General features: G+C 39.9%; 1 protein-coding gene across 3 annotated transcripts in view; it reads left to right on the top strand.

Moving 5' to 3' along the window:
* PRRC2C (proline rich coiled-coil 2C) overlaps positions 1–14,822 on the top strand; it is a 76,533-nt gene that overhangs the window by 15,573 nt on the left and 46,138 nt on the right. For all 3 annotated transcript variants that reach the window (XM_063344935.1, XM_063344934.1, XM_063344936.1), the window contains exons 2-7: positions 3,235–3,402; positions 4,635–4,812; positions 8,106–8,212; positions 11,852–11,989; positions 13,872–14,107; positions 14,493–14,572. In XM_063344935.1, coding sequence (XP_063201005.1) covers positions 3,288–3,402; positions 4,635–4,812; positions 8,106–8,212; positions 11,852–11,989; positions 13,872–14,107; positions 14,493–14,572 — 854 coding nt within the window. In that variant the 5' untranslated portion in view covers positions 3,235–3,287. The remainder of the gene's footprint in view (positions 1–3,234; positions 3,403–4,634; positions 4,813–8,105; positions 8,213–11,851; positions 11,990–13,871; positions 14,108–14,492; positions 14,573–14,822) is intronic.

Genomic DNA, 14,822 nt, shown 5'->3' with positions numbered 1-14,822 from the left:
TAGCGGACAGCAGTGCTTCGCTTTTAAGGATTTGACTAATAGAGTTCAGACTAACAGCTACCTTACTGATAATAACAAAAGATATAAATATTAGGGTAAATTGGGAGTCACTTGGTGAGTGTACTACTTGCCAACCTACTGTGTATGCACAAATTAAACATGTCCTGTGTTAAAATACTTTGTAGGTGATGCTACAGAGGCAGTGATTCCAGTGCTCTGCTATAGGGCTGTAGCACATACAACTAAAGTTTAGTGAAAAGGCAAAGGTCTTGGAGCTGGATACATTTCATATGGCTCAAAACCATGCAATTATCTCTTTATAACTGTTGTTACATGGCACTGGGTGCTTGTTTAATATGTGACCTGGCAGGTATGTTTGTGGAGGGCCACATGGGCTCTTCAAAGGGAGGATTTGTCACCCCTGGCTTGAGTACCTGGTCTAAAGTCTAATTTTGCAAGTCTATCTTCTTTGGCAACCAGTATTAGGTCTAAACTTAGTTGTATGAATATATTGATTGACCTAATGTAAAAGAGCACTGTTTGCAGTGCTTGATTTCTGCGAGTCAGATTATTCAGGAATGTGCGGTTTTAATCAGTTTAAAATATTCCGCTTCTTTTTCTTTGTAGTGTAACTTTGGAAAAACTTGTCAAACAGTATGAATTTTAATACTCTAAGAGACAGAGAACTCAGCTGTAACAAGCAGACCGTTTTTTGTAAATTTGATGTAAAAAAGCATTAGTGGGGAACATGATCACCGCTTCCTGTTCTTTAAGCTATTAAATGTTCTAGAAAGAACAGTTGTTATAATTAAGATTTCTCCACGAATGGATTCTATCTTTTTCTGTAAAGAGGAGAGTTATGATTAAGATTTTCAACGTTTGATCGCTAGCAGAGGTACAGGCTTTGGAAATTATGACAAAAACTCACCATTGTCTTAAATCATCCTCAAACTGCTTTCTGCTCTGCCTGCATCTGTTAGGGCTTCACTGCTTTTGTGAAGGGGGGGGGGGGAAGACAAGAAATTACTTGAGTCACCTTCTTTTTTTTTTCCTTTTTTTTTTTTTTTTGTTTGCCAACTTCTAGATTATTCACCATTGTGAAGCTACTTCTTGTCTACAAAATCTGGGCCTGGGATGAGTCTCAGGCTGAAAATTAAAGCTGTGTATGAGTTGCTCTCACTTGAAAGAGTGTGTGAGCGTAGCTAAGTATCAAGTAATTACAGTGTATTACTTGATATGGTTATATGCACACCTGAAAGCTTGTTTGCCACCCATGTGCTCCTGCTAATTATCTGCCCGGTACCTTCTGCTCTGATGCTCCAGGATGACTGTGGTGGACTCTTTAGCATAAATGCAAGTCTAGAAGCAGAGTGACAGGAGAACTGAAGGGAAAAAATCTGCCAGGTTCTTTCACAGACATCTTACTGAAGACCTTATGATAAACTGAGTTTCCTCAGAGAAGAAAAGGCTAATGCAGGGCCTAAAGTCTGGTTTAGACTCCAGCTTGATAAACTAGTCTGCCTGGATTCAGGTCCCTAGACTAGCTGAAAGTGGTTGTGTGGCCATGAATAATAATAATGGGCAAAGCTTGACAAGTTGTTGAATTGCAAATAAGTATTGGGATAGCCTGAACACAGAATGGTTGCTTGAAATCTGCTTCACTGATTGATAGCTCCAAAGATAAACTCGTCTAAATTTGGATATCAGGCTGGTTTGTTTGTTTGGTTTTTTTCTTCCCTGTGCCTGTAATGATATTTGGGTAGTGGGCTGTGGCTTCCAGTGAAACCTTGCAGCCTCAATATTTGGGTTTTGTGATAGATAAGGGATGGCCTGGCAGCTGTATCAGAGGTCTGTGTTCTGGTTATGCTTGGTGGACTGGGTTCACGTTGCTTCCATCCTGTATTTAATTTTTTTTGTATGACATGAGGAATGGCTGTTGGTGTAGCACGTGCTGTTGAAATTGCCAAATGCTGACCAACCTGAAAAAAAACAAACCTGCTAGTTGCTTTCTCAACTGTGAGAGGGAAGGATGTATTTCTTAGCCGTGTATGTGGCTCTGTATGAAGCTGAAGACTGTCCCCTTTGCAACAGTCTGCATGGATTGTAATAGAATAGCATCTGGCCCAAATCTTGCTAAAGCTAGACCATCCCAAGGTTATTTGCCATCTTCCTTTCATAATCTTTTCAATCATGGCTTGTAAATTGAGGTAGAAGGCAGAGGAGGGTGGGAATGTTGATCATCCTTATGTAAATGAAACTTCCCTGATCTTTTGACGTTAACCAATGTCTGTCATGAACCAAGTGCGTGCTTTATTTTTTAGACTGCTTGTCCAGACAGACTCTTCTAAATACACAAGTGCCTTGCATGTGAAACAAGTTTGTTTTGAAGATCTTCTGAGGCTCTGAGTTTGACCAGGGAGTTTGCTGGCCACCAAAGGGTTTGAGTGTGACGGCTTGCTTTTTGCTTTGTGCTTTTAGAAAGAAACACAAGAGTATTTGAGCATATATAACTATTCTGGAATTGGTATGGAAATATATTCAAAATTGTTACTGTAAGGAGGATGGCAGGGGTTTTGAGTATTGTACTGGGTTCTTTTTCTCAAGGCTTGCTATTCTGGGGGAGAGAGGTTACCTGCTGTAACAGCCCTGTAGTTCACTACTGCAAGAAACAGTGTAACTCTGGTTTAAGGAATTCTCACCCTCCCTGTCTGAACATACTGTGTCCCTAATTTTGATAAAGCAAACTTCTGACTCGGTGTATTTAATTTCTTTAGTTGCTGAGTTCATGATTATTTTAATTGGGAAAAAACCAACCCAAATTCCAGAAGTGCTTTACCACAGTTAATGGTATCTCAGCACTTGGCTTTGGGAGTGGGTGAAGTCATTGAGCTTCCCCAGTGGGGAGCTCGCTGCTGGTGGAAACGTTGTGTGTTTGTTTTTTTTAGTGAAATCATGGATAATATTTACCACTCTTACAGGGTTTGATATTAATTAAATGCTGACTCTCTTGATTTTGTGACATCCAAATTGTAGAGATGGAAATACTTGAAAATGGCAAGTGTTACATAAGGCTAGGGATTTCTGAAGTTAATGTGTTCCATGGTGTCTCCAGCATGCTTAAATGAAACAGTGCTAATGGTGTTAAATATGCTGTCCACTTTTGTCCTATGAACTCTGTCTTAAGTGTTGGCTTATGTTCAATTTGTTTTACTTTTCTGTTGTTTTTCTTTTCAGGCAAATTTTAAGGGGTGAGCAGGAGGTACCAGACTCGATGAGTTTCCATCGAAATGTCGGAAAAGTCAGGCCAGAGTACAAAAGCAAAGGATGGAAAAACGAAGTATGCCACACTCAGTCTGTTTAATACTTACAAAGGAAAGTCACTGGAAACTCAGAAAACCACAGGTGAGTAAACTGAATTCTGTTTTGCATTCTGTTTCATCATTACTGTAGTACTAATTAGGAGTGCGAAGTATATGAGAGATTTTTTTAATTTTTTTTTTTAAATGCTTGATACGACAGTTAAGTTGAAGAATTCTGGAAAGCAATGTTGATAATAGTTTCTAGTTAGCTGTAAACAAGAGTATCAGTTCAGGGAGACAGCATTTGCAGTCTAGCAGGAAGTAGAATATAGGTAAATAAAAACTGGTTTATAGTTGCAGTCTCCATTCCTTATCAGCATGTGACATGCCATTCTCCAGCTGTGCTTTTTACCATATTTCAGAAAACATTTGTGGTACTGGAGGTGTTTGCTTAACAAGAAGGCAGGGCTCACTTTCAGATCAGGTGCTTTGTCTGGTTTGCAAACTGTGGGTGAAACTTACACTAACCTTTCAAGTGAGGCCACTGTGGCCCTGCTTTTTCGTGACTGATTTGATTGAGAACCACGGGGGAACGACACTCTTAAGGCTTTGAATTTGAGTTGACATACTTGCCTAACTTCGGGGTGAAAGAGGGGAAGTGTATTCAAACAATACTATTTTTAAAGATTAAAACTGAGATGTTTGTAATGATACGACATGCCTAGGATAGTATCTTGTACTTGTTCACCTGAATTGATTAGTTGATAGGTTAAATGTCCAGTGTAGTGTGTTAGCTTCATACTGCTTTTTTCATGCTTGTGGTCTGGAGTAAATGCTGTTTGTAGGGATGTTTTTGCCAGAGTAGCACCTGCCAACTGAAACTGGCAGCAAAAAAGAAACGGGCTGTACCCATATAGGTATTCCTGAACTTAGCAAGTACATTAAACTCCCAAAGGAGCATGAGAATGATGCATGATAACGTGTTAAAGAATATTAAGACATCAACATCATGTTTTAAATGGCTCCTCTAGCTTTCTGTCACTGAGCATTGTGTATAAAGGTGGGGCTATATATCCTTTGTAATCTCTGGAATAGGCTAACCATAGTGACTCACTATTCAAAAAGTGCTCAAGTTCTACCCAACCAAATATTTATAATTCCCTTTTTTTTTAAGTTATGAAGAATTTTGCATTTCTAATTCTTACACTCTCAATTTTTTCTGAGTTTTTTGCAAAAGACTTACAAAGCGTTTGTAAAGCTACATTTATGTAGCTTTGCATGAACACTACCTGCTAAACAGCATTGTTAACTCTCACTTTCTGTTTTGGCATGCAGTTGCCGCACGCCATGGATTACAGAGTCTTGGAAAAGTTGCTATTTCAAGGAGGATGCCTCCCCCAGCTAACCTCCCCAGTCTCAAAGCAGAGAACAAAGGCAATGACCCTAATGTGAACATCGTGCCTAAAGACGGCACAGGATGGGCTTCAAAACAAGAACAGCACGAAGAAGAAAAGTAAGTGACCACTGAGGTCTGGGTTATTTTCCGGTGCCATTTCTCTCAAGTTGTCCCAAAACTAGGGGTGGGCAGGGCCTGGGAAGAAAGTAGCTAGACTTGACTGCCCTCAAGATAGCTACCAGAGAGGAAATAGTACCACTATTAATTTTTGTGAGGAAGAATCTTGCTATTAGGGGGATAGTTAGGAAAAAACAAACAAACAAAAAAAAAAAAACCAACAAACAAAAACACCAAGAAAACAAAACCAAAAACAACTAACCAAAAAAAACCCACCACCCCCTCACTCAAGTTAAAAGCAGTACAGTTTGAAATTCCATAGGAGGAGATGAGTGTTTCCTTTAGCCACCTGACATGGCTACCTTTGTGTAAGTTTTGATGGCTGCTTAAAAGAAACACTGTAGCGTGTTTTTGTAAGATCAGCGTAATCACCTTAAAATTCTCTTGAAACTCTAGGAGGAACCCTTAGGTACACAGCATCTAAATTAAATAATAACTTCCAAGTTTCTGAGAGTATGCAAAAATCTGTTTAATTTAGTGTGATCATGCTGATGTATGGCAGAGAAAGCTCAAAAATTCTTGGTTTGTACGTATGTATTTGAATGTCTGCTTTATTTTCCTAATGGTTCCTAATATTTGCACTTTAATTTGTTTGGTTAGTATGCCATAAATTCTGTAAACTTGCAAAAACTTTCTGTCTTAAACTTCACACTATTTCACACTCCCCCAATATGTGATACAAACGAAATATAAGTGATGCTGATGTTTGTGCACTGCTGTATACTGTGTATAATGTAATTTCCCATGCTCAGTACAGTTTCATCTGCTAAGTTTGTTTCACACTTGTATAGGTAACTTGTCAGCTAAAGAAAATAGAGACTTAAAACTTTTCGATATCTAACTAGAAAGTATTTTAAAGCAAATCTTTTGCCATGTAAGCTTAAAATAGGGTATGATTCTCACTAAGAAAGTAGAAGTGGGTTTTAAGTATTTATTCTTTGACATATAAATTGTTCTGGAAAACACTTGAAGATAGAGGCACTGATTGTATGTCACTAGCACTTGTGAAAGCAAAAGAGGATTAAAGGCTTTCTGCCCCTGCGCAGTGTCGCTTTATTTCTCCTTGTATACTTTCCTACATTGAAATGCCAATTTTTGATATCTCTCTGAAAAGCTGTTAGATTTCAGGAGTATAGTGTTGTGTTTAGCTTTTTATTTTAAGCTTATGAAACTTCAAATTTGTAATTTTGTGCCCAGTGTTTTGTATGGTACTTTAAGAACATCTTCCTGTACTTCAAGATCACTTACACTTTGTCTAGTTAAATCTCCATTGAGCCAGTAGCTTGTTTGGCTAAAATACGCTTTATCGTGTCTTAGTCTGCCTTTCCATAGCCTGCTGCATGTGTTGGAAGTATATTCCAGTAGTTCATGTTGCATTGAAAAATAAATAAATAGCTGTCCCTTATCTCCAACTGGAAGGTGTTTCCCTTTGTATTTTCACATGCATTATTCTGATAAACACCTCAAAGACCACAGAAAAGTAAAACTAGGGTTGGAGGAGGGATTCATTCCCAGGAACAGGTATGTATGCCCAGGTCATGAGCAAATTCTCCTAAATTCAGACCATCTAATGTGTTTGCTTAAGTCTTCAGACCATTTCTGTGTAAATACTGCTATATTTCTCCAATATTTCAACGTGTAAAGTGTTTTGGTATTCCTCTTGCAAGTGTTGTGGATAAAGGTAACATCTTAATATCAGCTTGCTTTAGTTTAATTCTTTTTCTCTTGTATCACTGCATTGGAGTTCGCATGAGTGAGCTGTTCCCTGTAATTACGAACATTTTTTTTTTCTGCTGCTGCTTTCCCAAGTTGTCACTTTTTCTATGGGTATTGCCTCAGTCCCTTCTTCCTGGATAGTGCAGCCTGTCGTATATTGATTTGGTTAATTCAGCTAGCACCAAGCTGAGTTCTTTCCCTGGTCAATACCCACAGCTGTAGGACAGTGTTTGGATAACTCAAATTCTAAATGGGCTTGGCTTTCAAACAGAGTAGAACTGCAAGAAATGTAAGGATTAGACTCTTAACAGTCTTGTTCCTTGTTTAGCTTGTGTGACGAAGTACAGCTACGTAAGTTACAACTACCTCAAAGTCTGCTTAGGAAATGTGCAGCTGTAAGAAAATAAGCTAAGTGCAAACAAAAAAGATGAGTTTGTTCTTGTCTTTTAATTCCAGTGGTCTGTGGGAACAAATGGAAATTGCATTCAGTTATCCTTGTGAGAAGCCAGTGTGTTTCTCCCCATTTTTGTGATGTTTACATCAGTTCTGAGACTACCATATGGTGCTTTGGGTTGATCACTGCAGAACCCAAATGGAACTGACTTCTTGGTGGCAGTCCTCAGAACTTTAGGATCTATTTAAAGCATTTACAATTGTTTAGTTTAAGTTAACTGACATGATATTACACTAGTTATCTCTTTACTAGTATAATGAAGTGATTCTGGACTACTGGATTTGCCCCAGAATTCCTGTTTTATCAAAAATTACTACCAATGAGCTGGAGATCTTGACTTGTAGATGCTAATGCTTTGGAGTCTTGTGGAATATGCAGATTTCAGAAATAGTTATTTTTGCAAGAAGGTAAACAACATCACTGAAGCTGTAGATAGGAAAGATCTTCAAGAATATGCCTGGGTTTTATATTGGACAAAATGAGTGCCTATGCTTGCCTCTTAAAATGGTGAATTTGAGACTTTGTTCTTATAGACTTGACTTCTGGGCTCCGATTCATGGTACCCATAAATTTTTTCATGTCTTTAGCTTTCCTTATCAGTTCCTTTTACTTTGTAATTTCTGACATATATTTGCTTCTTTCTCTCAGTTCATGGTGGTCTTTAAATGCTTTCCTCTCTTAACTCCTGAGGCAAGAGAACATTACTCCAAACTTCTTCCCTTATGTGGTTGTAGAATGATTGGGTTTTTGATTGTCCAATACACTACTTCAAAAGTTATAATTCTGTTCATGCCTGACAGCATTTTCTGCCCACCCATTTTCATTCATTCCTCTCCACTTTGCAAATCTACTTTTCAAAGAATTAGCTAATTCATTCCCATTTTTAACTGTAACTATAACAGCTCCTTTTGTGTAAGAAAGTTTTTCTTCTGCAGAGAAGTAGTTATTGGTTCTTCAGCTGTATAGATACCTCATTTCATTGACTTGTTTGCAGTAGTAATCCTGAAGATCTTATTTTGTGCTCACCCTCTTATGTTCACAAGTGCTTTTCCTCTAATTCCAGACAGCCAGACGTGCCGCAGACACAGCCAAAACCTGCTGTTCCAGCTCCTCCAGAAGCAGCTCCTGTTGCCAAATCATGGGCCAACACCAAACCAGGTGGACAAGATGGTAAGTGATGTTCAAGCTGGAGGGGTTCTTGACTGGCCTGGCAGGCTTTGAATGCTGCTGTGAGAGACCCTGCAGACTCAGCAACCATTTGAGTCTTGACCAGGCCAGTTGGGACTACGAATGCTGTGGAAGTAACTGACTCGGCTGGAAGGTGAGCAGGTCCCCTGTCACTCCAGTGAGCTCTAGCCTGATTTAGCAGCAGGTCTGACTGCCTTTTAAAGGGCTGGCGTAGTCATCTCTTTTGTATTGACAGGGAAATGGTGGTGACAGCATAAGATTATAGAATCACAAAACGGCAGTGGTTGTAAGAGACCTCTAGAGATCATCTAGTCCAACCCGCCCTGCTAAAGCAAGTTCACCTAGAGCAGGTTACACAGGATTGCATCTACATGGGTTTTGGGTATCTCTAGTGAAGGAGACTCCACAACCTCTCTGGGCAGCCTGTGCCAGTGCTCTGTCACTCTCAAAGAAGTTTTTCCTCATATTAGTATGGAATTTCTTGTGTTCCAGTTTGTGCCCATTATCCCTTGTGCTGTCACTGTGTACCACCGAAAAGAGTCTGGCCCTGTCCTCTTGACACCTGCCCTTTAGATATTTATAAGCGTTGATGAGATGCCTTCTCAGTCTTCTCCACACTGAACAGACCCAGGTCTTTCAGTCTTTCCTCATAAGAGATCCTCCAGTTCCCTGATCATTTTTGTAGCCTTCCACTGGACTATCTCCAGTAGTTCCTTGTCTGTCTCGAACTGGGGAGCCCAGAGCTTGACCCAGCACCCCAGATGCAGCCTGACCGGGGGAGGATAATCTCCCTCTACCTGCTGGCCACACTCTTTTTTTTATGCGCCCTGGGATATCATTGGTCATCTTGGCCACAAGGGCACATTGCTGGCTGATGGTCAGCTTGTCCACCAGGATTCACAGGTCATTTTCCACAGAAGGTCTTGAACATTGCTGTGGTGAGGAGGGAAAGTCTCAGTCAGTAGTTACAATGCATACAATTTTGGCATGGAAAGGAGAACCATAAACAGTTACTGGTCATTCTAATCAAAATTTTGGAGCATTGTGTGCAAAGTGCGTGTAGTCTTGCTTCTATTTAAACATCTGCTACAGCAATAACTTTCCCTTTGTTATATAGATTCCTTGGTTATTTTGTTTTCAAAGTGATAGTGTTCAAGGAGGGATTTTTTATGGGAAAAGCATTAAAGGTGTGTTTGGGGTTTTTTAACGTAATTGTATGAAAGGATGGAGAACTATTTCCACTAGCGTGAACCTCAGCTTGAGTATTTTCGTTACACATTTAAGATGAGGTAAATCTTTAACAGATTTTTTGTTTTAATTGCTTGTAGAGTGAGAGGTTACTTAGAATTTCTGTGTCTCCATTATGAAAAATAACCTACAACATGTTTTATTCTTTAAATTTGAGACTTGCAAGCTTTCTGTGGCTTCCAAGTTGAAGTAAGCTCTCTTCTGGATAGAGATCTTAGAATAGTAAAATCTGAATTGCATGAGGGTAACTTCTAAGCCATTATATGGAATTTGTTAACGTTGCATATCTTAACTGCCCATTTTTTTGCAGTAAGTATTAGAAGTGGCAATTCTAGATTCTCCACTTCTTGTTCTCATCTCTAATGTTCAACGTTTCCTTTGTTGTCAAATACAGGAACTCTCCTTTAAGCTTTTGCAGGAGTTTTGTAGAATAAAAAAAGGAATTAACACTGATGCGGTGATCTGCATACCAGCCTTTCTACATAAGCTGATAATATCGTCTCTGTGACACAGGAAATAGTGATTCGGCTCAGTGGCTTCAAAAATGTGTTTAGCTAATTATTTTGTAGTTACCATGGTAGCTTGTGTGCCAAGCCCAGATGGCACCCTCATTTTGTTCAATTAATGCAGTAGTGGGTTTGCTGTTTCAAGAAGAAATACAGAATGTGAATTGGCATCAGCTGCTTGCTGTCCTCCTCAGTTTGAAGCTCGGGATGCACCTGTTGTGCTTGTGCTTTCTTGATCTCTGGTTGCCTGGTGGAACTTGCAGTTTTTCAGATGCCTTGTATGCGTTCCAGCAGTTTTTCAGCTGGCCATGTCAAGCTCTTTTAAGACTTCAGTTGAGTGAGGCAAGACGAAATGCTTTTCTGATGCTGTTGGTGGTCACGTAGAAAGGAAAGACTTACAAAATGTAGTGGCAGCATGTATTTTTCAGCTCATGCATTGGTTAAAAGTTGGGGTTGATTGCTACCATAACATCTATGAATTCTTTAACTTCTTTCTGAACTGTTGGCTGACTGGCTATTTCAGGTTGATAGCGTAGGCGCTGTCAAGCTGATCACTGAAGATGCTATTATTTTGCAATTAAAACATAGTTACTGTGTAGTCTTGAGCAGAAGACATTTTTCAAGATTCATAAAACTAATGAATGTTGCATGCTGTGGGACCTCTGAAGAGGCTCCCTTGCCTAGCAGGCATCCGGTTAGTGTGACTGCAGTTTTCAGTCCCCTTAAACAAGTCGTTGGATGTAGCTGCTTGGGAATGTCAAGAGTCCAATGTCCATTAACAGAAAAAAAGTTAATGTTATCTGTAGTAGGTTAAGTTTGAATGAAGACTGAAAGATTTCAAGGCAATCTGTAGGCACAGGGATAAATGGTGGTATTTGCTGTCATGCCTTTACAAAGTACAAAGAGTAAGGAATTTACCCTGTACTTCTCTTTTAATCTTAAAAAAATCAGGGTCCCTGCATTTTATTGTTATGAAGGTTTCTTTCACAGATTAGAGAGAACAGAAGCTTTTCTAGCTGTTAGCTAAAAAAAAATAATACAATGTAGCTGGGGGGTTTTGGATGGTATATATTCAGATCCTTTTTGTGAGTTTGCCCTATAGTCTGTGTAGCCTAATATGATGTCTCTTTTAGTAGCCAGCAGTAAAGATGATATGTGAACAGGGTGTTACTCAGGCTGTTGGAATAGAAATCTTCCCTCAGTTAGATTATCAGTGACTTGGTACTAGAATGCTATTGACTTAGTAGGTCAATATCCATTATGTGTATGGTGGGGAAATGGATTCAAAATAGATGCTAACAAAACCTGCCAAAGAGGAGGACAGTTTATATTTTTGGCTTCACTACCATGTGCAACAGAAGTCTTAAATTCCAATCCAGAGTTACAATGTCAAGGATTTTAGAAATCAAAGAATGCTATAGTTATGATACTTTTCTCATAATGTAAAAGCTATGGCCTTTTAAAGTCCTGAAGAATTGTTATTAGAACAATAATTTAATCTTAAGGGCTTTACAATAACATAGCTGCCCATTCTTGGGTTGACTATAGTTGTAGAATAAAATGAGGGAAATCTTTGTCTGGAAGGAGGAGGGAAAAAGAAAGTGTTAACAGAGCTGAGGAACTTCAGGCACTCCCTGTGTTAAGTCTTGTTCTGTTGCCCATTATTGCTCTCTGGTGCTTCTGAGTTTTTCTCAGCCCCAACAGGTGTGACAGTTGGCCTAGTAAATTCAACAAATGTGAATGCTTATGTGAATTGTGTTACCAGTAAATTGATGTGGCTTTAACTTTCACTTTTTAAGGATGACCAGGTGTTTATTACTTTCTGAACTGACTACAGCTGTGACTTTCTGAATATCTTACTGTGTAGGTCCAGCTATTCCAGTAAATAGTTATTTCCAGCAAGAGTTTCCCAGTCTGCCGGCAGCTGGGGATCAGGACAAGTCAGGCAAAGAGAAAGATTCGCCTGAAGAGCTCCATGGATCAGGACCCAACTTGCGACCACAAAGTAAGTATATACTACACGTTTTTCTGGAATTGCATGGGCTTGCGTGGAACTCATTTATTACAAGATTACTTGCACCCAGTACAAAATAAATTGATTAATTGCTTGTTTTAATCAATGCACTCCTACACTGTATAAACAGATTTTTGGTGCTTTCTTCTGCTGTCCTGTGTTCCTGTTGTGTAGAAAATAGGGTATTTAATCCTATCCTGCAGTTCGCTTTCCATTTTCCCAGCCTGGTCAGTACTCCACTCCTGCTCTGAGGAGCATTTGTTAGTTGCACAATACTGGAATTTTCTTACTTCCAGCTGCTAGATGTCACAACAGCTAAAATATGTATGATATTAACTAATTATATAAATCGTCATTAGGGTTGTCCCCAAATGGTTAGTACTCATAAGAGAGTAGCCTGAAAAATCCTGAATAGGAAGTGTAATCTACAGGGTACCAAAAGGGTGGATTGTGATTTGGAAGGTTGAGGCATCTTTAGCTCATGGCTGAGGGGCTCTGACTAGCTGGCTCTATTTCAGCTGTGGGGGATTAGATCTAGCAAAAACAACTGTAACACTGCTGATTTTACATGTCACTATGAAGAAATGTGTTGCTTCCCCAGATCCTTTTAATGGGGAGGGATTTGGGATTCTACCTGTTGCCAGTGAAAAACAGGATTCCTTTCTTTCTCAAAAAATTTGGGTTTGATGAGGTTTGGTGGACCAGAGACCCTTTCCTGCACTGCAGGTGGCACTGTCTTGTGGCAGTGGTAGACAAGGTGCGCACTGCTGTTAGAAGGCTTGGGCTCTCAGGGCATCGTTAGCTCCTTTCTGTGTTACAGGCCTTGTTTTTCATGGATTTGTTTCAGGCGGGTCCTGCAGACCAAGGCAATGTGCTTGTTCGAGTCCTCACTAGTTTTGATGTGAAGAATAAGTTTTCAAGAAATTTGAGAGATGTCTAACACCAAATTAGGAAAATAGCTAGCTATGTGTGTTCCAGCCTCCTGCAGGCTGTTGTAGTTTTGGTCAGTACTGTACGTGCTATATTAAGCTCTTCTTTTAGGTCTGACAGCAGAAAGCTAAATGAAGTGTAATGGGTATCTAGGAGTGTAGTTTAGCACTGCTTAAAGGGTTTGTGCCCCTACAAGAGCATTATTTACAGTGTGGGTCTGTGAATTGTTGTTGGTCCCCATGGATCTGAACAGTGCTAAGTTTACTCACTATTTCTTTTTGTATGAACCCATGCTTTGTAGGCAGAAACTCCTAAAAGAATGGACTGCCTGGCACGAGTGATAGGTCATAAAAATCCCTTACTGTTCCTGACTTAGACATTCACACCCAGATGTAGACGTTTTCTTGGACTTTTAGACATTCACACCCGGAAGTACAGCCCTCATCACTTCTATTCTATCGTTATGAGATAGAGATGCAAGCCAGACTCTGAATACCTGTCTTCACTAAGAAATACGATGCACAGGTATATGCCATTTTGAGCTGCTTGAGAGTTTTGTGTTAGGGCTTTGCTGCTTAAGAAGCTTGATATGTCCCTTGACAGCATCTTCACATTGAGTCAACGGTGGCCCACTTACCACAGCTAAAGCTGTTTTCTTTCCTCTACTATTATCACTATCCTTCCCAAACTGCATTGTGTTTTGGAAGGTAGGGTAGGACAACTAGAGCTGGATATAGGGATTAGCTGAAGAGGATTAGAAAAGAGCCCTAATTTTCTCAAGTGGCCATTGCTCGTTTCAGTACCAAACATGAATATCTGTCTGCACGGATTGCTGTGTCACTGAAAACCGGGTAGGAAGAATGTGTTTTTCATCATACCTGTCTCTAAATCAGTAATATAAAGTCTGTTCTTGTTTTTTCTCGTACTGATTCTGTCCATGCAGATGCTACTAGCTGGAGAGACGGTGGTAATAAAAGCAACTCTCCCAATTCTCCAACTGATCAAGAAGCTAAGACTCTTGGGCAGGAAGATGGTAATGCTACACCAGCAGAACAAAATGACAGCCAGAAGGTACCCGAGAAGAGGGATGTGCGGTTACCACAGGTCCCTCAGCCCAAGCTGAATGGCCAGCAGCAACCACCTATCTCATCTCAGTACAGGGCAATGATGCCACCTTATGTAAGTGATGGTTACATGAGCAGTTTTTAAGCGGGAGGGACTGATTAATGGCTAGTGTGATTTCCGTATGCCCCTTTCTCCTCCCTCCATAGAATGCTTAGCTGCTCTGTTAGAAGGGTGGGATCACAACCAGCTCCTCAAAGGATATGGCTATGTGTTGCTGGTCCTGCTACACTGAGTTTGGACTTGTCAGGAGTTGATTAGCGCTTGTAATTCCTCCACCTTGGTGGCTTGAAGTTGCACACTTGTCATTAGGTAGCAAACTGTCTTGAGTGATAAGTCTTGCTTTACTTCCATTGTGATTCCTTTGATGATCTCAATATGCTTAATGCAATGATATTTTTTAACAAATGGCCCCTTTTTTTTTTAAAAAAATCTTTCTTAGATGTTTAATCAGTACCCTAGAATGGCATATCCTCCTTCCATGCAAGGTCCAACAAGGTTTCCCAATTCTGAGCCTAGCAGGTAAGAAACCTTACGAGTGTTAATGTTGTGTATGTATGAACTCTGTGCCTCAATGAAAAAAAAACCATTGGCACTGATTATCTTGATTACGATTATACGCATAAGAACTGCCACTGGTTAGTCGCACGAGTTTGGCTTGTATGGAGCAGTGCCATGGAGTGGTTTGTGTCTGACAGCTCAGCTGCAAAACTTGACGGAATTCTGCATGTTACAGGGTTTTTGATTGGGAAGAGGAGTCACTTGGAGACAC

This window comes from Chroicocephalus ridibundus, chromosome 8 (assembly GCF_963924245.1).
Source record: "Chroicocephalus ridibundus chromosome 8, bChrRid1.1, whole genome shotgun sequence".
Taxonomy (NCBI): domain Eukaryota; kingdom Metazoa; phylum Chordata; class Aves; order Charadriiformes; family Laridae; genus Chroicocephalus; species Chroicocephalus ridibundus.
This window is presented reverse-complemented; position numbering and strand designations above follow the sequence as displayed.